The sequence below is a fragment of the Schistocerca americana genome, chromosome 9, assembly GCF_021461395.2.
Source record: "Schistocerca americana isolate TAMUIC-IGC-003095 chromosome 9, iqSchAmer2.1, whole genome shotgun sequence".
Lineage (NCBI taxonomy): Eukaryota > Metazoa > Arthropoda > Insecta > Orthoptera > Acrididae > Schistocerca > Schistocerca americana.
Genome location: NC_060127.1, coordinates 44,249,662 through 44,276,837, shown reverse-complemented (window position 1 = coordinate 44,276,837; position 27,176 = coordinate 44,249,662). Strand labels below are relative to the sequence as shown.

At 41.9% G+C, this 27,176-nt stretch overlaps 1 protein-coding gene across 7 annotated transcripts in view; it reads left to right on the top strand.

Moving 5' to 3' along the window:
* LOC124550887 (zinc finger protein 239-like) overlaps positions 1-27,176 on the top strand; it is a 270,087-nt gene that overhangs the window by 139,154 nt on the left and 103,757 nt on the right. For all 7 annotated transcript variants that reach the window (XM_047125660.1, XM_047125651.1, XM_047125658.1 and 4 more), the window contains exon 8: positions 25,893-25,942. In XM_047125660.1, coding sequence (XP_046981616.1) covers positions 25,893-25,942 — 50 coding nt within the window. The remainder of the gene's footprint in view (positions 1-25,892; positions 25,943-27,176) is intronic.

Sequence of the window (27,176 nt, the reverse complement as noted above, 5' to 3'; positions counted from 1 at the left end):
ACAATGGGCATTAACATTTACAGTTCAATAGAACAATGTAATTTTTTATATAGAAAGAAAACAATGTTACACCTAATTTTATTCATATAAACTGACGCATTACTGTTTTTCCAATTTACAATCCAGTGGTTAATAGTATTAGGAAAATAAAAACAAACTGGACAAAGTCCAACATCACATTACATCAGTGATTTGTTCTACATTTTGCACAATGTTTATGTGCAAAAAAAAAAAAAAAAAAAAAAAAAAAAGAATCTGGGTGAAGACCAACATTACATTTTGTGCAATGAAATTTTGTGCATTTTCCACAATTTTTACATCTGCTCTGAGCTAAAATTCTGTCCATGAAGTGTCCAATGCTGTCGCTGTGGATGTCTTTTGGTACACCTTTTGTGGATTTTCGCATGGGCCTTTGAGGTTTATCCATTACTGGTGATGCCAGTAGGGATGGTACAACACTTCACCTGAACAGCAAACTTACATTAGTCACTTTTCTACAGAGCATCCACATTTTTGAGGCTACCGTCATGGCAGAATCTAACAAGAGGCCAGTACCATTTATCGGAGCAGATCCTGGTTCTATACGGGACCTCTCGGTTTGTCGGAAAGATCAACACCTCCTCCCTCTGTTGTAGAGTTGTACGAAGGTTGGTTGAGGCCTGGTTACATGTTTCCATTCTACTTTACTACATCACTTGCAGATCCCTATGATAAGACCATTGCTGATTTGAAGATTTGTTGCTAATGTCACTTGGCTGTTGTGATGCCATCTTAGCTGTGTGAGGTGTTCGTCTTGAAGAACACAAGATCCACAAGATTCCTTTTTTAAATTTTTCATAGGTACTTTCTCAATTCTGTCTCTCGGGGTAGTGTCAGTGCAGTATAATTCATGCTTGCATAGTTGTTACAAGAGTGGTTGAAAGTTGTAACAGTTGTCAACAAAGAAAACAGAACTAGGAAGAAGAAAACATAGACAAAAATTTTCTGTAATTGAATTTCCCAATCTTTTTCCTTCTTCTCTGTCACCAGTGCCATAGTAAGGACTGAACTTCACAACATAGCTCTCAGATATTGCAAGGCACCATAACTTGTAACCATAGCGAATGGGTTTTCCCCTTATGAATTGTTTCATCCTGTTATGACCATAGTAACATTCCATGGATTCATTGAAAGAGAACGAATGTTCTAGTGGCTGAACAAGTTGCAGAAACATGATGTTGAGATGTTTCAAAAGTGGATCAATTATGTAAGCTTTATTACTTGGATCAATAGTTGTGTTATCGTTGAAATGCAGAAAGTGATGGATTTATTCAAACGTGTTTTTACTGAGTGACTTACTAAAAGATAAATGCAAGTATCTGCCCTGCCTCCAAATACATTCTTTTAAAAGAGACTGGATTGTTAACAGAAAGAATAAGAATTGCAAAATATGTCTATAGCTCATCAACTGATGGTTGAAATTCTAAATAACCTTTCTAGGCAGCATATTTCACTGTCTCTTTCCAAATGTACTCTGTAAATTCTTCCTTCTCTGCGTGCGTCATATGAGACTGCTTCATTTTAATCACAAGAAAAGGTTCTGGTCTATTACCGGTGTAATCTACTTGACTGCCAACATTAATGCTTTTCAGTCCCTTTGATATTCACTTCGACAGTATTGATTTATATTTCTTTTATAATTCTTCTGTGTTCTTATCTCTGTTGTTGCTTTCTACCATAGGCTGCACAATGACATCATTTCTGTTTCCTTCTGAAGTGGCTTTTTCTTCCATTGGCTCCAAAAGAGCTCCTTTACCAATGTCACTGTAACTAACAATTCTTTCATTGTTACTAGAGCATCATCACACTCAGAATCATTTCCATTACGTGATGGAAGGTGGACTAAATCAAGATCTTCTGCTTGTTCTATTTCACTGCAGATACTATTTTTATTGCTGAGATTTTGAAATAGTTTTAGAATCTCTCCCACATCACGCGGATTGATGGGATTATACTAGTATTTATTTATCCTGCCAATAAAGTATAATACATAACAATCTAGCAAAATGACCTCAAGAAACATTTGCATCTATTATTTTCCTCTAAAAATGAAAAAAAGAAATGTTTCCTAAATTGCACACATCAAAAAAAGTTTTGCGTCATCTCGGTTCGGAAGAACTCCTGAAGATAGACATTGACTGTGGGTATCGTATCACAGATACAGACCCTTTGACTGTTCAGAGATATCACTAAACCTGCCCAAGGATGCAAACAACCATGCATGAGCAGCCCCTATTAGACATAGTGGTCCAACAGCCAATCAGTTCCACTCATTCCACCAGGAAGGAGGTACACGGCTTGTGTTGTCTGTAGTTCAACCATGCCTAGATGGTCAATACCACGGTTTGATCATGTCAGCATTGTTAATTTGTGCCAGGAAGGGCTCTCAACAAGGCAAGTGTCCAGCTGTCCTGGGGTGAACCAAATCGATGTTGCTCAGACATGCCTCACTCAGGCCGCCCGAGGGCTACTACAGATCATGGCTGGGAGGAACCCTGAAAGCAATGCCATCATGTTGAATAATGCTTTTCCTGCAGCCACAGGACATCATGGTATGACTGAAACTGTGCGCAACTTCACTCTCGACGTCCATGGCGAGGTCCATCTTTGCAATCACGACACTATGCAGTGCTGTACAGATGGGCCCAAAAACATGCCGAATGGACCGCTCATGATTGGCATCATGTTCTCTTCACCAGTGTGTGTTGCATATGCTTTCAAGACAATTGTTGGAGACATGTTTGGAGGCAACTTGGCCAGGCTAAATGCCTTAGACATACTGTCCAGCGATTGCAGCAAGGTGGAGGTTCCCTACTGTTTTGGATTGACATTATGTGGGGCCGACGTATGCCACTGGTGGCCATGGAAGGTGCCAAATGGCTATACGATGCGTGAATGCCATCCTCCGACTGATAGTGCAACCATATTGGCAGCATATTGGTGAGGCATTTGTCTTCATGGATGACAATTCGTGCCCCCAACGTGCACATCTTGTGAATGACTTCCTTCATTGCTCAACTAGAGGGACCAGCACGTTCTCCAGACATGAACCCTATTAAACATCCTGGGATAGATTGAAAAGGGCTGTTTATGGACAATGTGACCCACCAACCACTCTGAGGGATCTATGCCGAATTGCCGTTGAGGAGTGGGACAACTTGAACCAACAGTGCCTTGATGAACTTGTAGATAATATGTCATAACAAATACAGGTATGCATTAATGCAAGAGGATGTGCTACTGGTTATTAAGAGGTACTGGTGTGTGCAGCAATCTGGACCACCACCTGTGTAGGTCTTGCTGTATGGGGATGCAACATGCAGTCTGTGGTTTTCATGAGCAATTAAAAGGGCAGAAATAATGGTTATGTTGATATCTATTCCAATTTTCTGTACAGGTTCCGTACTCTTTCAACTGAGGTGACGCAAAACTTTTTTGATCTGTGTACATTTAAAAGTAGTGATTGTTTCTCATTGTATGAGATGTCGCACAACATAGTATTAATCTATTACTTCGGCCTATATACAGATTTTACAAGCAGATATATCATCATGCTTAGTTGTCATTCTGATCTAATAATAAAACCATAGGTCAAACATTTATATCAATATAAGCAGTTTTAGTATAGGATAAAATTCTTATGTAGCACATTACCTTACCAGTTAGGAGTAGCAGTACAAGGAAATGGTTAATGGTGCATTAATGGTATTTTTGTGTCACTGAAAACTACCATTGTTGTGGAGCGGCGCCCACTGACTGTATGCACAAATTTTTGTAAGCAGTGTACACCATTCCATCTAGTGGTAAAAATACTAAATAAAACCATGTGTGCAATGTATATGATATGATACGCATTTGGCATTAATTGGCTAATTAATTAGATAACAAAGAACAAAATTAAGAAAAGTGGGTCTCTTAAATCTAAATAATTCACTCAGTATGCATGCAGTTACAATATATGAAATATGTAACAACTCAACAATCCGCATTTGAAATCTCAAAACAATACCAGGCTATGATGCAGTGAGCTTGCTCATATGTTAATGTGTAAGTCAAATGCCACAGATTACTAAAATAATTTGTTATGAATGAAACACACATTATTTAATAAATCAGTAGTATATACTTATATATTGTGTACCGTCATAAACATTGCAACATAATTGAAATCCCACAAATGAATACGGAATAAATCATTTTATTTAGGAAGTGTGTATAAATTGTAATTTGTTGTATCAGAGTTGAATTCATAGATAAATAATTCATTCAGTATGCATACAATTACAATACACAGAATATATCAGAAACCGAACACAATCAAAAATTGAAATGTCAAAAAATGCCAAGCTACAACACAATGAGCTTACTCATGTACTGATGCATAAGTCAGTATTGAGAGTTGCTAAGGGGCTAAACATTCAGGATTATATGTTTGTTATGTGATAAATAAAAAATATATAAATAAATGTACTAATTACAAAACAAAAAGAAATTATGGATTTTGACAACAGTTCCACCTACCAGGTTCAGCTATAGCTAAGAAACATCCAGGTGACCCCCCCCCCCCCCCGCCCCCCCAACACCAAAAAAAAAAAGACCCTCATCAAAAACAATCAAGCCATTTAGGATAAGAATTATGAAAACACGCCCCCACTCTGACCCCACCCCCCTGCATGTATATATGATGGGAGTATGCCCCCCTCCCAAAAAAGGAACTATTTTTTAAAAATCTATATATTTTCAAATTACTTACAAAACAACCTTATCCTCTTCACAATACTCTCCATGTCAACCATTACATGTGTCCCACTGGTGCTTCCATTGTTTAAAACTTTTTTGTAGTCATCTTTTGAAATGGCGGACAGTTCCTCCCTCATTTTTTCTTGACTTCTTCAAAGTTGTCAAATTGGTGTCCATGCATGCCCCTTTTCATGATTGGAAGTAAGGAAATATTGCACGGAGCCAGGTCAGTTGAGTAAGTTGCACGAGACAGTGGAACCATGCCATTTTTAGCCAAAAACTGTCTAACACAAATGGCTGTGTGTGCAGGTTCATTATTGTGGTGAAAGAAACAGTCTTCTGTCTGCCACAAATCGAATCTGTTTTGATGAACACTGCTGCGCAATCTTCTTAAAACTTCCAAATGAAGAGTTTGATTGATGGTCTGACCTGGAGGAACAAACTCTGAATGAACTATGCCTTGACCGAGCGAGGTGGCGCAGTGGTAGGACACTGGACTCGCATTCGGGAGGACGACGGTTCAATTCCGTGTCTGGCCATTCTGATTTAGGTTTTCTGTGATTTCCCTAGATCACTCTACGCAAATGCCGGGATGGTTCCTTTGAAAGGGCACAGCCGACTTCCTTTCCCATCCTTCCCTAATCTGAGCTTGTGCTCCGTCTCTAATGACCTCGTTGTTGACGGGACGTTAAACACCAATATCCTCCTCCTGAACTATGCCTTTGGCATCCAAAAAACAGATCGGCATTGTTTTGATGTTTGATTTGAATTGACAACATTGTTTTTGAGGGGGTGATGATGACATCTTTCATTGGCTTGACTGTAGCTCTGTTTCTGTGCCGTAACCATAGCACCATGATTCATTGTCTTTGACAGAAAATCTGGATCAGTTCAAGCTGTTGTTTCAAAGCACATCATGTTTCAACTCTATGTTCCTTTTGAGAACCTGAGGAATAAACTTGGCAGCAACCCTTTTCAATCTCAAATATTCCATTAAAATTTGCTGAACCAAGCGCCAAGATAACCCAGTAATCTCTGACAGTCGATCAGTTGTCTCTGAGCACAGGGTCTCGAATTTTTTCTGTATTTTCATCAATTTGGACAGTTGATGGATGTCCAGAATGAGGTTCGCCATCAATCGACATGTCACCATTTTTAAATGGAGCAAACCACTTGTAAACTTTAGTTTTTCCCATAGTGTCATTGTGGTAAACTGTTTTCAATATCAAAACAGTTTCAACAGCATTTCTACTAACTATAAAACAAAATTTCACAGCTGCATATTGTTCACTTCAACTTTCCATCATAAAATGAAACCGGAACAAAACAGCGCTAGCAAAATCAATCTCTGCAGATGAACAGAACAAGCCAGGTCAACAACACAGGCGGCACTGAACTGGCAATAGGTTGCGCTATACATGCCTAGTGGCAAAAATGCATGCTACACAAGCTTCACTCATGGCAATGCTATTCTGGGTGGGTGTTTTTTTTTTTTTTTTTTTTTTTTTTTTTTTTTTTACTCTCTGTTAGCTGAGAGAAGGTTAACACTGAGTAAGATGATAAATTACTCACAGTAACCATGGGGGACTGTAATGCATGTCTCTGAGAGGTCATGGAAGCAAGGCATCAGGTTTGTTTTAATATCAGTGTTTGGGCAGGAGTGGTGGCTTACATACTCAGAGGACCAAGCACTTTACTAGGCAAATTACCATATTTTATGGACTATAGGATGTTACAGACTATAAGACACACCTTAATTTTCAAGCAATTTTTTTAATACAATTTTTACCATTTTATTATTAGGCTGCAAAGCCAGACAAAAAAAATTCTTAGTTTATAAAACTGAATTGACCTTCAGAATCTGTGAAAATCTTAATCTGAACTTTTGTCTTCTTCTTATTCTTATTCTTCTTCTTCATTGTCCTCTTCATATATAAGATGGCCTTCACTGCCATTGAGAGCATTACTTATGCCACATTTCTTAAAAGATTTATCAATAATGTCTTCTCTCACTCTAGACCATGACTGTTTTATCCACTGACACACTTGTTTGACTGTAGATCGTTTTAAGCTCCCTTCAGAGCAACTTCATGTTGGGTCACATCCATCAACCATTTGTTCCATTCCTCTCTTTGTGAAGTAAGTCCTCCCAGAATAACAGCAAGCTCTGCCAAATTTCTATTTCACAGAACTTTTCAGCGAATACTAAACTGATCTCGCACAAGAAGAGAGCTCTTCTTCAATAAAGCACCTTTCCTTCTCTCCTGTGCTATGTTAATCCATAATTTCATATCAGCCTTTTCCATTGAACCCTTGTCACGTGCTTGAACACCAACACCTGGTGATGTTTCAGGACATTTTGTCATTGTCTTCCACTTAAAAATGATCACTGGATTAAGTTTTGTACCATCAGTACCACATGAAAAGACAACAGTGTAGTGCATTTTTTCATGTCCACTTGTTGTTGTAGTTTAGTTTTTGCACCTTTCATGACAATAGCTCTGTTACTCAACATATCAAATATCAGAGGAATTTTGTCCATATTTGGTGTTTGGCTTAGTTCCACACTTTCTCTTCATGCTGTTGTGGCATTTTGAGAGAGATTTTAGTTTTGGTTTGCTTGCTAAGCCCATGATGCTTCATAAACCTGTAGCATTAAGCAACTCCACCCTTAAGGTCTGTTAAGTTCCACTTTGGCACTAGTTTATGACCATATATTTGAATCATTTTTGTGTTAATTCCAATGCCATTTTGATGGTGTCCTAGAAACTATTCCAGTACATCATCTTCATGTTGACCATTTTGCACTCAGTCCTCTATTTGCACATTTAGTCTTCCCTCATATATTTTTTTTTTTCAGTTCTTCTTTACTAGACCACCAATCGTGAATAGTTTTTTCTGTTTGCCGAGGGTCAAAATGCTGCTCAGCTGCTCTGTTTCCATGTTCTGCATAAGCTATTACTTACAGTTTGTTGATGGCAGCATATAAATATCTTTCTTTTTCTTCCATTATGAAACTACCTACTAACAAAAGCATTGTACTGTTACTGATAACACAAATCAGTTTCAGTTCAAGTTCACTGGCGCTGTAGACTGTAATGACACATCACAGGCTAGACAGTTTGACCCTGGGTAAGATTAGTTTGTTCTGGAGAATTGTGGGAACATGTGAGGCAGTACTTGACTCTACAGCTTGTCACAGAAGATTGGCTAAAGGAAGGCAACCTTTCATTTGACAACTTTGTAGAAAAGATTGATTGCTACTTACCCTAGAGATAACAAACTAAGTTGCACACAGGGACAGTTAAGAGACTTTCACATAAGCTATCAGCCACAGTCTGCTTCAGAAAAAGAGAAACACACACAATTCATTCACACAAGCAAGCACACCTCAAGCATACATGACTGTAAACTCCAGCAGCTTGGACCAGAATGCAGCTATCATGTGGGAAGGAAGCAGCAATCTGGAGGAGGTGGGGAAGAGAGAGGAGGAGAAAGGTGGGAGGAGAAAGGAATACTGTATAGTGGAGTTTGCAGGGACTAGAATGCCAACAGGTGCACTGTCAAGAGGTTTAGAGGCAAGGACATGGGCAAAACGGAGTGAAAAAGGAATGGAGAGGGTTTGATGGGTGGGTGCATTGGTAGAGAGCAACAAACAGAGGTGGGATATGAGAATGGGGAGGAAGTGATAGAACAGAGCGGGTGGAAACTGTTTGTCAGAAGGTGTAGGAGCAGTATGTTACTGTAGGTTGAGACTGGGGCATTTATGGGAGCGTAGAATGTGTTGGAAGGGTAACTCCCATCTGTGCAGTTCAGAAAAGCTGGTGGTGGAGGGGAGGATCCAGATTGCTTGATTAGTGAAGCAGCCATTGAAATAAAGCATGTTATGTTCAGCCTCATGTTGTGCCACAGGATGGGTCTACTTTGCTCTTAGCCACAGCTTGGCAGTGGCTGTTCATCCTGGTGGACAGTTGGTCGGTAGTCATATCAATGTAAAAAGCTGTGAAATAATTGGAGCAGAGCTGGTAAATTACATGGTTGCTTTCACAGGTGGCCCAGGCCCTGATGGGGTAGGATAAACCTGTGACAGGAATGGAATAGGAAGTTCCGTGTGGATGGACTGGGCAGGTCTTGCACCTGGGTCCTTGACAGGCATATGATCCTTGTGGCAAGGGATTGGGACTGAGAGTGACATAGGGGTGGACTGTGTGTTGTGGAGGTTGGGTGGTCAATGGAATACCATTTTAGGAGGGGTGGGAAGGATGTCATTATGATAGATAATAAAAACTCTATGAAGGATGTGGTTTAGTTGTTCCAGTCAGGGATAGTATTGGGTGACAAAAAGAGAAAGTCCTTTGTGGCAGGTTCTTGCAGGTAGTCAAATGGCTGGGGGTGTGAGAGGAAGTGGTATGGGAAATCTGATTGCAGGCTAGGTATAGGGGATGGTGCCTGTCTGTGAAGGCCTTGGTGAGACCCTCAGCCTACAGGACAAGGGAATTCACTGCAGATACTCCGTCCTGACATGACCAGGCTGTATCAGAGAGATTTTTGCTGTGAAAGGGATGACAGCTGTTGAAATGCAGGTACTGTTGGTGGATGGTGGGTTTAATGAGGACTTTGGTGTGGGTGGAGCCATCAGAGAGGTGTTGGTTAACATGTAGGAGGGTGGCACACTTTATTGAGAACTACCAAGTGAAGCTGGGACAGAAGGTGTTGAGATTGTGAGGAAATGAAGATAGGTTGTCACGGTGCTCAGTCCAGACCATGAAGATATCATCAATGAACCTGAATCAGGCTACAGATTTGACGTTTTGGGAGGCTAGGAAGGTCTGCTCTAGATTTCCCTTAAAGATGTTGTCATAGGAGGGTGCCATGTTGGTGCCCATGGCTGTGCTGCAGATTTGTTTGTATAACTTTCTTTCAAAGGTGAAGTAGTTGTATGTTAGGATAAAATTAGTAAGGTGTATGAGTAATGAGGTAGTCGGTTTGGAGTCTGAAGGGCATTGGGAAAGGTAGTGTTCAATAGCAGTAAGACCATGGGCACGAGGGTGGCATCAACAGTGAGGTGCCGTTGATGTGGGAGGCTAGATTACAGTCAATTATTTGGCAATGTTGGTCAATGATGGCTGAAATTCTTTCAGTGGTGTCACAAATACCAGCCAGCATGGGGCATCCAGGTTGGCTGGGTTTGTGGATCTCAGGGAGCATGTGCGTGCATGTGCTCAGACAGAGTGTAGTGATTGGTGGAGTCCTTCTGCCAATTCATCACTGTGATTCGTAGCAACAGTGGTGGAACCTTTGTCTGCATGTAGGATGATTAGTTCAGAATTAGTTTTGAGGTTGTGTAGGGTTGTTATTTTCCTGCTGAATGGTGTTCTGAGGAAGGGACCTGGGGAAGGATGGTGAGGCCTAGTTGGAGGTAAGGAATTCCTGGAAGGTGACCAGTGGGTTGTTAGGTCAGAGGAAGGTGGGAGGAGGATCATGGTTGAATGGTGGTATGAACTGGGAGAGGCAGGGTTCAGTGTTGGGATCAGGTTGGGTTTGGTCAGAGAGATTGGCAGCAAACATGTTTCCATTGAAGGGATCGGAAGAGGGAAAAGGTCTTTGGCAAGTCCACCATGGTTAAATTTGAGTGTAGGGCTAAAGGCGAGGCCTTTGGAAAGAACTGAAACATCTATGGAGCTGAAGGTTTTGTTGAAAAGGATATTAAGTGCTACGAGAATGTTTTGGCTTTGGATTTGTTGGTGTTTTAGTAGGGAGTTTTGGGGGATGTGGCAAGTTGAAAAGGTTGGTCAGGGAGGGTTTAGGTAGTATGAGGGATGGACAAGGAGGAATGCGGTGGTTAGGATAGGGTCTGGAAAGTGGTGCCCCTAGGTGTCAGTAGGATGTCAGAAGGTTGGATAACTTGTGGAAATAGTGTCTGGAATGCTCCTCAAGGTGCTGGGAAAAAGCAAAGGGATTCAGTTTCAGAAATGTGATTCATGGAGCAGATATTCCACAGTAGTAGTATCCTGCAGAGGGAGCAGAGGCAGTTCTGGGATGCCTGTGGCATGGAGATGTGTTTTTGCAGTAGCAGGTTTTTACAGGCCAGGGAAAGCAGCCACGTCATTTACCAGCCTGCTGCAATCATTGCACAACTTTTTATAATGGTATGACTACGAAACAGGTGTCCACCAGCATGAACAGCAACTGCCAGACTGTGACCAAAAGCAAAGTAGACCACCCTGTGTCTCGACATGAGGCTGAACATAACGTGTGATTTTAGTGGCTGCTTCACTATCCGAGTCATCTGGATCCCCCCCTCCACCACTAGATTTTCTGAACTGCGCAGATGTGAGTTATCCTTCCCCATTCTCATCTCCCACCCTTTTTGTTTGCCACCCTCTGTCAATGCATCCACCCATCTTTCCCCAGTCATTTGCTTCTTCACTCTGTTTTCAACACCTCCACGCCCCACAACCCCCTGATACTGCGCCTATTGGCATTCTTGTCCCTTCACTCTATCATACAGTGCTTCTCTCTTCCTCTGCCTGTATGCTGCTATCCCTTCCCTTTCCCCACACCTTCTAGATTGCTGCTTCCATCCCATGTGATAGTTGCTTTCTGGCCTGAGCTGTCAGAGTTGGCAGTCATGTATGCGTGTGGTGTGCTTGCTTGTGTGAATGAATTGTGTGTCTTTATCAAAACACCTGGGGCCTTGATATCTAGTTGTGGATACTCCCATTATACCAATTTCCAAAACTTTGTGCAAGTACAAAGGTCATTCAGTAATTAAAAAGACAAATTGATCTGGAGGAAAAAACCTTTTATTTTTACAAAACAATACTTTTTCTACTTTTCAACATAATCCCCTTGAACAATTATGCACTTGTTCCAGTGGGCTACAAGCTTTTTTATTCAAGCTGCAAAGAACTCTCTATCATGATGTGTGAACCAATTTCCCACAAACTCTTTCACGTCCTTGCTGTCCAGGAACCTCTTCCCACATAATGCCTCCTTCAGTACACCAAACAAATTGAAATCACTAGGTGGTAAATCATGACTGTAAGGGGGTGAGACAATACTTCCCAGCTCATTTTGTCGATGGTTTCTCATGTTAGTTGAGGAGTATGTGAACGTATGTTGTCTTGCTGGAGAATCACACTTCTCCTCTGAGATCCATGACCTCTCTCTCTCATGGGTGGCTTCACCTTGTTTAAAAGCAAATTCGAGTAGTATTGGCTGTTCATTGTAGTGCTCTTTGAGATAATTACAAAAAACTAGACCTCCAGCATCCCAAAATACCATCAACATGACTTTTTCGGGTGATGCTTGGGTTTTGAATTTTTTCTTGACAGGTGAGTTGCGCTTCCACTACATGCTTTGTCTTTTTGATTCTGGCTCATAATAGTCGACCCAAGTTTCATCAAAAGTTAAAAATTTTGTTAAGGAAGTGCTCACTTTCTCTTTCGTAACATACCTTTGGCTCTGTGCACACTCTCAGCCTTGTTTCCTTTTATAGCCACTTCAACTCCTTTGGGACCCATCTTGGACTTCAGCTTCTTACAGATAATGTTATGAACTGTACCAGTATTAACTTGAACGTTGTCAACTATCATTTACACAGTCACAGGGCAGTCCGCACGAGTGATGTCATAAGTTCGACTTTCAAGTGAGGGAGTTGAAACTGCAACTGGTTGGCCAGAATGGTGTTCGTCAGTCGAGTCAAGTCGTGACCATTTTTGAACTGCTCTACCCATTTGTAAAAAATTGTAAAATTCATATAATCTCCACCATAAACTTTAGACATTCTACAGTATATATTCACTGGTTTCTCGCCTTCAGTAAGTAAAAATCGAATAACAGAACTTTGTTCAACTAATGTGCATGTTTCAAGTGGACTAGCCATCTTGAAATGTATTTTTGAGGTTATAAACAAACCAATGTTGATTCATCAGCTGATTAGGTCTCATCGCAGTAATGTGAACTTAAAATGATGAAAGTACCAAACTTGGCCTACTAACAGTTTTTTTCCCGAGATCAGTTTGTCTCTTTAATTATTGAATGACCCTCGTATGAAGAAACAAACTTCAATTTCAGTGTAGAATCTGAAGAAGTATCAATAAATTACTCTCCTCCTTCAGTGGTAAATGTTAATGAAAATTTTGCACTCAGAGGATCTTTGATCCATTTGTGTTGATCAACTTGTTCTGGAAAGTACTTCATAGAGTAATCCCTGAGTTCAGTTAAATAATCCACAATTGCAGACTTAAGTTCTTCAATCAACTGAAAGCCATTGTCTTTTAAAACTGTGAGAAGAGCAGGAAAAACATAATGTATAATCATATAAATTTTCTTTCACAATATTGGTTTTTTTCTAAAGGCTGAATTGTTGTCTGATAGTTGCAGAATGTTGGTCCCATTGTCTTGAAGGGAGAGATTCACTGGCTTGAAGTTTTCAAAGTTGTGACAAAGACATGCCAGTTTCAAAACAAAGTTACTGTCTATGAACTTCTTGGGGCTCAAATGTTTTGTCTAGAACAAGATAAAAGTAAAGTTAATTCCTGAGTTCATACATCCTTTTTCAGACATTCCCATGTGAAAGGCAGTGAGAATTACTGTATTAAATTAGAGAATGCTCAGCCTCCAAATCAATGCCCATTTGTTGAAAATATCTTGACTAAGTGGTCAACATTTTACGAAGCCACTAGGTATTGTGGTTTCTGATTGAAGAGCATCGTGAAGGACAGGTTCATGCTGTTTTGGTGCCAATAGTTCTCACTGATTAAGATGTGTCCAAATAGCACAAGCAGCCCCTTTACAGATCAGAGCAAGCAATCCACTATGACAGACAGCCATACTGTGATCTCCATCTGTACACACACCTATACAATTATTCCAATTAATGTTGATTTCATTCATAAAAGAGCGCAGTACTTCAAAGAAGCCTGTTGCTGTTGTTCGAAGAGTTATTCTCTTGTAGAAGAGATCGTCATGAAATTTGTTATCATGTACAAACTGCATGTAACATATTACATGCCCATCATTGAAGTTGCTTGTAGCTTAATTCAGCTGAATAGCAATATCACAATTACCTTTGAGTTTGGAAGCAATGGATCATTAATTTCATCATTAGATGAGTAATAGTGTAGTCTGTCAAAGGCACACTTGCAGATTGCTTGGTAGCTGATCTACCTATCGTAATGGAATCCATGTCCAAATAATCTCTTCCATTGTGCTGTGAGGTTTCTTGCTCTTTATGTAACAGGCCACTTTGTAATATTAAAAAGAGCTCTTGTAGGAAGCATAGCTTGTTTAATGAAAGTTTTTGTGTGCTGTCATTTCTTTTAATTTGTGGGAAAAGTGTTCTCATCATTTGTTTGCCAAACTACTGGAATTTGAGTCCAAATGTTTCATTTTATTAGAAAGCATCGTTTCAGCAGCTAGGACCTTGAAACAAATGGCACACTGTGGTCGTACTTCATTTCCAACAGTAGTCCACATAGAACCAAAGATCAAGTGAGTGTCATCATACTTCCTGCATTTTCATCTATTTATATCTGTAGAACTGCACAATACATTTGAAATATAATGTTTTGTACTTACATTTAAAAATTTGTCCATGCTGACTGAGAAACACAAATTGTGGAAGACAATGAAAAACAACAGTTAAGAACAGTGTGCATTCAACAAAACTAGCCATCAAACTGTTACTGAATAAAAGCTCATGAATCATATAGTAAGATTCAACTGCCATCTATCTTGCTGCCATGGTAACAATACTTACCTGCTGGCCCATTAGATGTATCTACTAGCACTCAGGTTATTCCTTTACTCAGAAAGCAAATAAACCAAATTATTATTTTTGTAAAACCTCATGATGCCACTACTGTAATGCCTGAGGGAGCTGTGATGCACAGCTTCAAAACCCATGGTCTATCTGGAACTGTAGCTGGCAGTATCCTATTCTTGAACACTAGTGATGTCTATGACTTGAGCCTAAAATTACATTTTTTGATTGAAAATTGTGTATCAGTCACATGGCCATTTTCAAGTGGAAGGTTTCATACATAAGAACATGGAAAAAAAATTGAACATTCTCTGTCATGCACAAATATTTATGATGATGAGTTTTACATAAAGCTAACAGTCAAAGGTGAAAAATGCTGCCGTGTGAAATGTGTTATATAATGCTGAGCACAGCAGAAGAAGAAATAATTTATCATTTGGTTTCTTGAGACTGTAATGATTGGCCAAATGCATTCCGAAATGAGCACTTCTGTCTTTGTTGATAAACTAGAATAATGGAAATGAAAGTTCCCAGACTTTTGTCAGTTTGAAAACAAGGCACAAACATTCTGATGAAATTAACAATCATTATGATTATAAATTAAATGTATAATAAATAAAATGAAAGAATGAATTTGACTGAATTGTAATTGTGATTGGTGTAATGAATTGCAATGGTGATAGTAGATGTGGATCTAGTACCAACAGACATTGATATATGTGTACAATGACCAACACTTTATGGAACTGAATTTAAGTATTTGGTTGATAATTGATGCAAGGCTTAAGAAAACTGTAGTGTAAAGTTGTGGAAGATGTTTGAGATCCTCAGAAAAGCCTGCATATGCTATAGGGAAAGACCAGTAATATACAGGGTGTTTCAAAAAGAATGACTCAATTTTTGGCAATAATAATTATGAAACGAGGGGTACGCCAGCAAGGAAATGTGTGTTGCTTGAATGGGTGTGGCCTAGAGTTTCAGAAAATCGCCATTAGATGTCAGTCTATGCATCTTTTCAGTTGCAGTCAGTAAGAAGTAAGATGGCATCCACTCAACGGCAGGCATTTTGTTTGCTGCAATTTGCAAGGAGCGAGTCAGTGATTTCGGTCCAGCATGCTTTTTGTTGGCTTTTTGCATTAATCCACCTGCACCCAAAAACATTCATCATTGCTATTGCCAATTTGAAGAGGCAGGATGCTTGTGCAGAGGTAAGAGCCCAGGCTGACCTTGCACTTCTGATGACACAGTGGAAAGAATTTGGCAAATATTTGAATGGAATCACGGAAGTCTATTCGCCATGCAAGCACAGAACTGCACACTCTCATATAACTGTGTGTGTCATTATTTGGTCTATTAACTGTACAGACAACAATTAGTGCAAGCTCTTTGGGTTAGTGATAAATGGAAACAGCTTGACTTCAGCAGTGTTCTGCTAGAGGACTTGGAAGATGATACATTTTTACAGTGCTTAATTTTTGGTGATGAATCAACATGTCATATTAACTGCAAAGTAATATAATAGAGGGAAACATTCCACGTGGGAAAAATATATCTAAAAACAAAGATGATGTGACTTACCAAACAAAAGCGCTGGCAGGTCGATAGACCCACAAACAAACACAAACATACACACGAAATTCAAGCTTTCACAACAAACTGTCGCCTCATCAGGAAAGAGGGAAGGAGAGGGAAAGACGGAAAGGATGTGGGTTTTAAGGGAGAGGGTAAGGAGTCATTCCAATCCCGGGAGCAGAAAGACTTACCTTAAGGGGAAAAAAGGACGGGTATACACTCGTGCACACACACACACACACACACACACACACACACACACACACACACACACACATACCCATCCACACATATGCAGACAGAAGCAGACATATTTAAAGACAAAGAGTTTGGGCAGAGATGTCAGTTGAAACGGAAGTGCAGAGGCAAAGATGTTGTTGAATGACAGGTGAGGTATGAGTGGCGGCAACTTGAAATTAGTGGAAATTGAGGCCTGGTGGGTAACGGGAAGAGAGGATATATTGAAGAGCAAGTTCCCATCTCCGGAGTTCGGATAGGTTGGTGTTAGTGGGAAGTATCCAGATAACCCGGATGGTGTAACACTGTGCCAAGACGTGCTGGCCGTGCAACAGGGAATGTTTAGCCACAGGGTGATCCTCATTACCAACAAACACTGTCTGCCTGTGTCCATTCATGCGAATGGACAGTTTGTTGCTGGTCATTCCCACATAGAATGCATCACAGTGTAGGCAGGTCAGTTGGTAAATCACGTGGGTGCTTTCACACGTGGCTCTGCCTTTGATCGTGTACACCTTCCGGGTTACAGGACTGGAGTAGGTGGTGGTGGGAGGGTGCATGGGACAGGTTTTGCACCGGGGGCGGTTACAAGGATAGGAGCCAGAGGGTAGGGAAGGTGGTTTGGGGATTTCATAGGGATGAACTAACAGGTTACGAAGGTTAGGTCGACGGCGGAAAGACACTCTTGGTGGAGTTGGGAGGATTTCATGAAGGATGGATCTCATTTCAGGGCAGGATTTGAGGAAGTCGTATCCCTGCTGGAGAGCCACATTCAGAGTCTGGTCCAGTCCCGGAAAGTATCCTGTCACAAGTGGGGCACTTTTGTGGTTCTTCTGTGGGAGGTTCTGGGTTTGAGGGGATGAGGAAGTGGCTCTGGTTATTTGCTTCTGTACCAGGTCGGGAGGGTAGTTACAGGATGCGAAAGCTGTTGTCAGGTTGTTGGTGTAATGGTTCAGGGATTCCGGACTGGATCAGATTCGTTCGCCACGAAGACCTAGGCTGTACGGAAGGGACCGTTTGATGTGGAATGGGTGGCAGCTGTCATAATGGAGGTACTGTTGCTTGTTGGTGGGTTTGATGTGGACAGACATGTGAAGCTGGCCATTGGACAGATGGAGGTCAACGTCAAGGAAAGTGGCGTGGGATTTGGAGTAGGACCAGGTGAATCTGATGGAACCAAAGGAGTTGAGGTTGGAGAGGAAATTCTGGAGTTCTTCTTCACTGTGAGTCCAGATCATGAAGATGTCATCAATAAATCTGTACCAAACTTTGGGTTGGCAGGCCTGGGTAACCAAGAAGGCTTCCTCTAAGCGACCCATGAATAGGTTGGCGTACGAGGGGGCCATCCTGGTACCCATGGCTGTTCCCTTTAATTGTTGATATGTCTGGCCTTCAAAAGTGAAGTAGTTGTGGGTCAGGATGAAGCTGGCTAAGGTAATGAGGAAAGAGGTTTTAGGTAGGGTAGCAGGTGATCGGCGTGAAAGGAAATGCTCCATTGTAGTGAGGCCCTGGACGTGCTGAATATTTGTGTATAAGGAAGTGGCATCATTGGTTACAAGGATGGTTTCCAGGGGTAGATTGGGTAAGGATTCCAGGCGTTCGAGAAAGTGGTTGGTGTCTTTGATGAAGGATGGGAGTCTGCATTTAATGGGTTGAAGGTGTTGATCTACGTAGGCAGAGATATCATCTGTGGGGGCTTGGTAACCAGCTACAATGGGGCGGCTGGGATGATTGGGTTTGTGAATTTTAGGAAGAAGGTAGAAGGTAGGGGTGCGGGGTGTCGGTGGGGTCAGGAGGTTGATGGAGTCAGGTGAAAGGTTTTGCAGGGGCCCTAAGGTTCTGAGGATTCCTTGAAGCTCTGCCTTGACATTGGGAATGGGATTACCTTTGCAAACTTTGTATGTGGTGTTGTCTGAAAGCTGACGCAGTCCCTCAGCCACATACTCCCGACGATCAAGTACCACGATCGTGGAACCCTTGTCCGCCGGAAGAATGACGATGGATCGGTCAGCCTTCAGATCACAGATAGTCTGGGTTTCAGCAGTAGTGATGTTGGGAGTAGGATTAAGGTTTTTTAAGAAGGATTGAGATGCAAGGCTGGAAGTTAGAAATTCCTGGAAGGTTTGGAGAGGGTGATTTTGAGGAAGAGGAGGTGGGTCCCGCTGCGACGGAAGACGGAACTGTTCCAGGCAGGGTTCAATTTGGATAGTGTCCTGGGGAGTTGGATCATTAGGAGTAGGATTAGGATCATTTTTCTTCGTGGCAAAGTGATATTTCCAGCAGAGAGTACGAGAGTAGGACAGTAAATCTTTGATGAGGGCTGTTGGGTTGAATCTGGGAGTGGGGCTGAAGGTGAGGCCTTTGGATAAGACAGAGGTTTCGGATTGGGAGAGAGGTTTGGAGGAAAGGTTAACTACTGAATTAGGGTGTTGTGGTTCCAGATTGTGTTGATTGGAATTTTGAGGATTTGGAGGGAGTGGAGCTGGAAGTGGGAGATTGAGTAGATGGGAGAGACTGGGTTTGTGTGCAATGAGAGGAGGTTGAGGTTTGCTGGAAAGGTTGTGAAGGGTGAGTGAGTTGCCTTTCCAGAGGTGGGAAACCAGGAGATTGGATAGTTTTTTGAGGTGGAGGGTGGCATGCTGTTCTAATTTGCGGTTGGCCTGTAGGAGGATGCTCTGAACAGCCGGGGTGGATGTGGGAGAGGAAAGATTAAGGACTTTCATTAAGGATAGGAGTCGACAGGTGTGTTCATTGGCTAAGTTGATGTGTAGGTGAAGGATTAGGTGGGTGAGGGCAATGGATTGTTACATTTACATTCCCTCCGCAAATATGTCTTCGCCCTAGCCAGATTACACTCCCATATTCTATTTTCTCAGGCTTGTCTAACATTTGGCATTACCCCCAAAGGCCTCACACTTAAAGTTCCCATCTCTGGCTGCAACCCTTCTTTCCATCAGTCCCTATACCAGTTCCAAACTGAACAATCCATTGCCGTCACCCACCTAATCCTTCACCTACATATCAACTTAGCCAATGAACACACCCGTCAACTCCTATCCTTAATAAACGTCCTTAATCTTTCCTGTCCCACATCCACACCGGCTGTTCAAAGCATCCTCCTACATGCCAACTGCAAACTAGAACAGCATGCCACCCTCCACCTCAAAAAACTATCCAATCTCCTGGTTTCCCACCTCTGGAAAGGCAACTCACTCACCCTTCACAACCTTTCCAGCAAACCTCAACCTCCTCTCATTGCACACTAACCCAGTCTCTCCCATCTACTCAATCTCCCACTTCCAGCTCCACTCCCTCCAAATCCTCAAAATTCCAATCAACACAATCTGGAACCACAACACCCTAATTCAGTAGTTAACCTTTCCTCCAAACCTCTCTCCCAATCCGAAACCTCTGTCTTATCCAAAGGCCTCACCTTCAGCCCCACTCCCAGATTCAACCCAACAGCCCTCATCAAAGATTTACTGTCCTACTCTCGTACTCTCTGCTGGAAATATCACTTTGCCACGAAGAAAAATGATCCTAATCCTACTCCTAATGATCCAACTCCCCAGGACACTATCCAAATTGAACCCTGCCTGGAACAGTTCCGTCCTCCGTCGCAGCGGGACCCACCTCCTCTTCCTCAAAATCACCCTCTCCAAACCTTCCAGGAATTTCTAACTTCCAGCCTTGCATCTCAAACCTTCTTAAAAAACCGTAATCCTACTCCCGACATCACCACTGCTGAAGCTCAGGCTATCCGTGATCTGAAGGCTGACCGATCCATCGTCATTCTTCCAGCAGACAAGGGTTCCACGACCGTGGTACTTGATCATCGGGAGTATGTGGCTGAGGGACTGCGTCAGCTTTCAGACACCACCACATACAAAGTTTGCAAAGGTAATCCCATTCCCGACGTCCAGGCAGAGCTTCAAGGAATCCTCAGAACCTTAGGGCCCCTGCAAAACCTTTCACCTGACTCCATCAACCTCCTGACCCCACTGACACCCCGCACCCCTACCTTCTACCTTCTTCCTAAAATTCACAAACCCAATCATCCCAGCCGCCCCATTGTAGCTGGTTACCAAGCCCCCACAGATGATATCTCTGCCTACGTAGATCAACACCTTCAACCCATTAAATGCAGACTCCCATCCTTCATCAAAGACACCAACCACTTTCTCAAACGCCTGGAATCCTTACCCAATCTACCCCTGGAAACCATCCTTGTAACCAATGATGCCACTTCCTTATACACAAATATTCAGCACGTCCAGGGCCTCACTGCAATGGAGCATTTCCTTTCACGCCGATCACCTGCCACCCTACCTAAAACCTCTTTCCTCATTACCTTAGCCAGCTTCATCCTGACCCACAACTACTTCACTTTTGAAGGCCAGACATACCAACAATTAAAGGGAACAGCCATGGGTACCAGGATGGCCCCCTCGTATGCCAACCTATTCATGGGTCGCCTAGAGGAAGCCTTCTTGGTTACCCAGGCCTGCCAACCCAAAGTTTGGTACAGATTTATTGATGACATCTTCATGATCTGGACTCACAGTGAAGAAGAACTCCAGAATTTCCTTTCCAACCCCAGCTCCTTTGGTTCCATCAGATTCACCTGGTCCTACTCCAAATCCCACGCCACTTTCCTTGACGTTGACCTCCATCTGTCCAATGGCCAGCTTCACATGTCTGTCCACATCAAACCCACCAACAAGCAACAGTACCTCCATTATGACAGCTGCCACCCATTCCACATCAAACGGTCCCTTCCCTACAGCCTAGGTCTTTGTGGCGAACGAATCTGCTCCAGTCCGGAATCCCTGAACCATTACACCAACAACCTGACAACAGCTTTTGCATCCTGTAACTACCCTCCCGACCTGGTACAGAAGCAAATAACCAGAGCCACTTCCTCATCCCCTCAAACCCAGAACCTCCCACAGAAGAACCACAAAAGTGCCCCACTTGTGACAGGATACTTTCCGGGACTGGACCAGACTCTGAATGTGGCTCTCCAGCAGGGATACGACTTCCTCAAATCCTGCCCTGAAATGAGATCCATCCTTCATGAAATCCTCCCAACTCCACCAAGAGTGTCTTTCCGCCGTCGACCTAACCTTCGTAACCTGTTAGTTCATCCCTATGAAATCCCCAAACCACCTTCCCTACCCTCTGGCTCCTATCCTTGTAACCGCCCCCGGTGTAAAACCTGTCCCATGCACCCTCCCACCACCACCTACTCCAGTCCTGTAACCCGGAAGGTGTACACGATCAAAGGCAGAGCCACGTGTGAAAGCACCCACGTGATTTACCAACTGACCTGCCTACACTGTGATGCATTCTATGTGGGAATGACCAGCAACAAACTGTCCATTCGCATGAATGGACACAGGCAGACAGTGTTTGTTGGTAATGAGGATCACCCTGTGGCTAAACATGCCTTGGTGCACGGCCAGCACATCTTGGCACAGTGTTACACCATCCGGGTTATCTGGATACTTCCCACCAACACCAACCTATCCGAACTCCGGAGATGGGAACTTGCTCTTCAATATATCCTCTCTTCCCGTTACCCACCAGGCCTCAATCTCCACCAATTTCATGTTGCCGCCACTCATACCTCACCTGTCATTCAACAACATCTTTGCCTCTGCACTTCCGCCTCGACTGACATCTCTGCCCAAACTCTTTGTCTTTAAATATGTCTGCTTCTGTCTGTATATGTGTGGATGGGTATGTGTGTGTGTGTGTGTGTGTGTGTGTGTGTGTGTGTGTGTGTGTGTGTGTGTGTGAGTGTGTGTGTGTGTGCGCGTGCGCGCGAGTGTATACCCGTCCTTTTTTCCCCTTAAGGTAAGTCTTTCCGCTCCCGGGATTGGAATGACTCCTCACCCTCTCCCTTAAAAGCCACATCCTTTCATCTTTCCCTCTCCTTCCCTCTTTCCTGATGAGGCAACAGTTTGTTGCGAAAGCTTGAATTTTGTGTGTATGTTTGTGTTTGTTTGTGGGTCTATCGACCTGCCAGCGCTTTCGTTTGGTAAGTCACATCATCTTTGTTTTTAGATATAACTGTAAAGTAACCTTAACATAACATGCACATTTGGCGACTCTAGAAACCTTGTGACATTATTGAGCATGAAAGAGGCTCTGCTAAGGGAACATTTTTTGTGCCACTTCTCATGAAAAAGCGTACAGTCCCTTCTTTTTGGAGTATAGTACACTGACTGGAATGGCTATCTTCAAATGCTGTAGAACTGGCTTTTTCCACTTCAGGACGAGTTTGATGACTTCATTTTCTAACAGGATGGATCTCTACCACCCTGGCACAACACTGTATGTCAATTTACCAATGACTCACTGCCTCAGTGCTGGATGGAACACACAGTACCTAGACACACTGGCCTACATTCTTGATTTGCAAGACTGGCAGATATGATCCCCATGCAATTTTTTCTTGTGGAGTATTTGAAGAAAAGTCTGTTTATCTCCCCATTATCTCATGACATAGAACTAGTGAAGGACAGGATAATAGCCACTATATCTTCTGTAATAACAGACACATTGTGTAAAGTTGATGATGAATATAGCTATTTTCTAGATGTTATTCATGCTACTGCTGGTGGTGGACACACAGAGCATTTATAATAGCATAGCTAAAACTTTTAAATTTTTTGAGTATTTTTCATTCCATCCCGTGTTTGTAACATGTTTCTATCAATAAATATGGAGTTTTGTGATTGAATTATTCTTTTTGAAACACTCTGTACAGTACATCTACATCTGTGTACATACTACACAGGCCGCCATATGGTAGAAGTGGAATAAAAATCAAGGTAAAGGCTGCTACTGATATGCTTCACTGAGGACAATTCTGTCCTCTTTAGAAATGGAGAAGAATAACAGGAGCTGTTGAATGGAAGTACAATATACTGGGCACGGAGTGTAGATTGAAAGTAAACCAAAGGAAGGCAAAAGTATTGAGAAACAACAGAAATGAGATTAGTGGTGATCTTGGCACCAAAATTCGTGACCATGTGGTGGATGAAGTAAATGAATTGTGCTGCTGTTTTGAAGCAAAATAATACCTGATGAATGGGACAAGAAAGATGTAAACAGAAGTCTAATACAAAAAAAGCATTCAGCACTAAGATACGTCAACTAGTGTCAAACATCAGCCTTAATTTGAGGAAGAGATGTCTGAAAATTTATGTCTGGAGTACTGGATTGTAGTATGAGTCATGGACTGTGGTTAACTGGAAAAGAAGAGAATCAAAGTGTTTGAGTTGGGGTGAAATAGAAAGAAGGCTGCTGATAATTATGTGGACCAATCAAATTGACAAAATTCTTCACAATGTTGTTGAGAAAAGGCATTAATACAAAACACATACTAGAAGTAGTGACAGAATTATTGCACATATGTTGAGACGTGGAAGAAATAACTTCCACGATTCTAGAAGGAGCCATAGAGGGCAACAGTTGTAGAAGAAAGTAGATGTCAGAATACACACAACAAAAAAGGAGAGAGGTTGGATGTAGATGCTACTGTGAGATGAAGAGGTTGGCACTGGAGAGGAACTCATGGCAGGCTGCATCAAACACATTGGAAGATTCCTGATAAAAAGTGTGCTTTTTTTCTTTGAACTTAAATTTCATTGTAATTAATCAGCATCAGTCATCCTGGATTAGACCTGAAGCATGTTTCAGTTTTGTGACTCACTCTGTTGCTTGCACAGTTAGTCTGCACAGCTTTCCCCAAAGAAATCATGTATTTATCATGTCATTGTACATGTTGAGGCCTACTTGTTGCATGTTGTGGCATTGAATTTGTGTTTAGTTACTTCTACACAGTTCAAAAGAATTAGGGGAACACATGTATCCGTGTCAGATATTTTAAATCTATGTTGATACAGGTGGTACCTGTGGTCTTATTGCGTGACTTGAAATCTTCGATTTCAGTGCAGGGTACATTTAAAGTCCTTCAGCATCTATTGGATCTGTTGGCTGTGTTATGCATTACAGTGTCATGTGAGCCCTCAGAAGGAAGTGTCCCAGTGTTTTCTAGTTAGGTACACAGATGGAAGTTGTCATTTGTGGACATTATATTCAACTGATCGCATTAAATGTGACATCTTAATGCAGTGCAAGTTGCGGGGTTGCTCAGTCTGGATGGACTTCTGTTCATGTTGCTGCAGATTCCACAGCTTCCCCATGTGTCACACACTACAGGGGGACAGGTCAATACACAAGGCAAGCTGGACAAGGTCACCAACACATTTCAACCCCACATGAAGACCAATATCTAACCATCTCTTTATTGTGGCATCATACAGAAACTGCCAGAGCACTGCAAGACAATCTCAGAAGGGCCACTGGAGCCACTATTTCCAATGGTACCTAATGAACAGGTTACAAGAAAGGACCTTATGACCCAGATGTCTTGTTCGTGTACCCCACTTGACATGAGAACATCTTGCAGCTTGACTTCAGTTCTGCCGTTCCCATGTCAGCTGTCAACTTTGTCACTGGCAAGATGTGCTATTCACAGGTGAGTCCACATATCATCTGACATAAAGTGGTGGATGTGTTTGTGGGCAAAGATCTGTGGCGTGCAGTACCTGCCAAATGTTGTCCAGGAATTAGAAATATTTTCAAGGTTCTGTGTTGACTGCCATATAGATCTTGTTGTTGCCCATGGTTGCCTTACCACCTGGCAGTACATTGTATGGATATTGTTGGACCATGTGATCACTTTTGCATACAGTGGTGGCCCTGAATTGCTTTAATGCCACGGCCTATATGGTGGGCATCAGCAGTGTTGTCTTGTGAAGTCTGGACGTTGAAGTAATGGAATGGCTGGTGCTGAGTCCCAACCTAAACACCATTGTCCATATGTGGGATGTGCTTGGCAGATGCATTTGTGGTCATCCTGTTCCATCACAGTCTCTCCAAGAAATGTCAAGTGCCTTTATTTGAAGAATGGGAATAGATATCACAGGGGTGACCTCCGTACACTTATATGGAGTGTGCTGTATAGGTTTCAGGCAGCAGTAAATGCTCCAGGACACACACTGCTGAAGCTCTCAAAATCCAATGAAAAGCACCCAAGGCGACAGCTGTTTCCACTCTGTTTTTGACATCTGTGAGACATATCAATTCTTTTTGTGTAAATGATCGAGGATGGAATGATGTTTCATTGTTAAGTTAATTTGTGAAAGATGAAAAGGTGTAATTTGGTAACATACCCAGTTCTCAGTTATTGCTCAGTGGAGTGTCGCAGATGCTCAGAGTCCTACTCCCATGATATTTTAAAAATAGTGTATATGTTGGTATTTGGGAAAAGTGTCAGAAATAATATCCTTTGACATTCAACAAAAAACCTCATTTCAACTGTTGGAATACTGTTCTCATTAGCTTTGCAAATGGTCCATATTTCAGCACCATCTGATCTGTTATTATTATTACTACAACCCACCACCACCACCACAACCACCACCACTACAACTATTAATCGTCTTAATCCTTCTTTCAGGAGCTCAAACATGGAGTGGAGTCAACAAGCAGTGACAGTGAACCAGAAAGGTATTGTACAGATTTTTGTATCTCTTCTTTTTCATTTTGTGCATGGATGGCTTTGCAGCTTCATGTTGTAAGCACAGCAGTGGAATAGAACACTATACTTTTATGTACACAGAGTATTAAATGCTGGTTACTGGTGTCTGTAATGCTTACATACTTGATTTGATGATTTGGAAATATAATGCCTTTGTTCATTTTTTATGCAAAAGGTAGGTGTACATTCAGGTCTGTAACATTGAACAGGGATTACTACCCAGATCTCTGCTACTCATCATAAAATTCTCAAAACTAACTTTTACATATATCCAGACAAGATCTTGGTGACTTTCCAAGTGGCCAACACCAACCAGTCTTGTAAGAAGCAGGGTGTCAGTTTCCAGTTATTTAATCCATTCCTAGAACTGAGATGTCACTTTCAGTGAGCAAACTGAGAAACAATTTCTAGAGAATCTGATAAAGCAATAAGATAGATGCAGCTTCATCTAAAAATTATGACAGATTTGTTGATGCTGTAATTGCGACTCCAAATAAATGTGTACCAAAGATTTACCGTAAGGAATATATTCCAGAGTAGAGGCAGGAATATGAAGAACATTATGAATCACATATAGTAGATGCTGATTTCGACCTAGCTCATGAACTGTGTGAAGAGTGAATGAATCTAAAAGAAGGGATCAAAACAACCACCATGTTGGGATGTAAGAAATCAAGTCACCAGTCCTGGCGTTTGCTGAAGAAGTTGTGTATAAGCAGCCCACCAATTGTTGTACAGTACTCAGTGACACCATACCAAATAGCAATCAGAATTGCTTCACCTCAAAAAGCTGACAAGATAAAAAACATACTTGAAAAATAAAAGTAGTAGTTTAAATCAAACAATGGGAAATCTAGAATGGAATGTAACAATATTATGAGAAGGAAAGTTGCTACTCACCATATAGTAAAGATGCTGAGTTGCAGATAGGCACAACAAAAAGATTTTCACACTTAGAGCTTTTGGACAATGGCCTTTGTCAACAACAACAGAACACACACACACACACACACACACACACACACACACACACACACACACACGAACGACTGCAGTCTCAGGCAACTGAAACCACTTGAGTGTTGTGCCTGTCTGCGACTCAGCATCTCAGGTATATGTTGAGTAGCAACTTTCCATCTCATAATATTGTTACAAAGAAGTAGTTTAGTAACAGTCAGCAAATAACACCTGCCAATACACAAT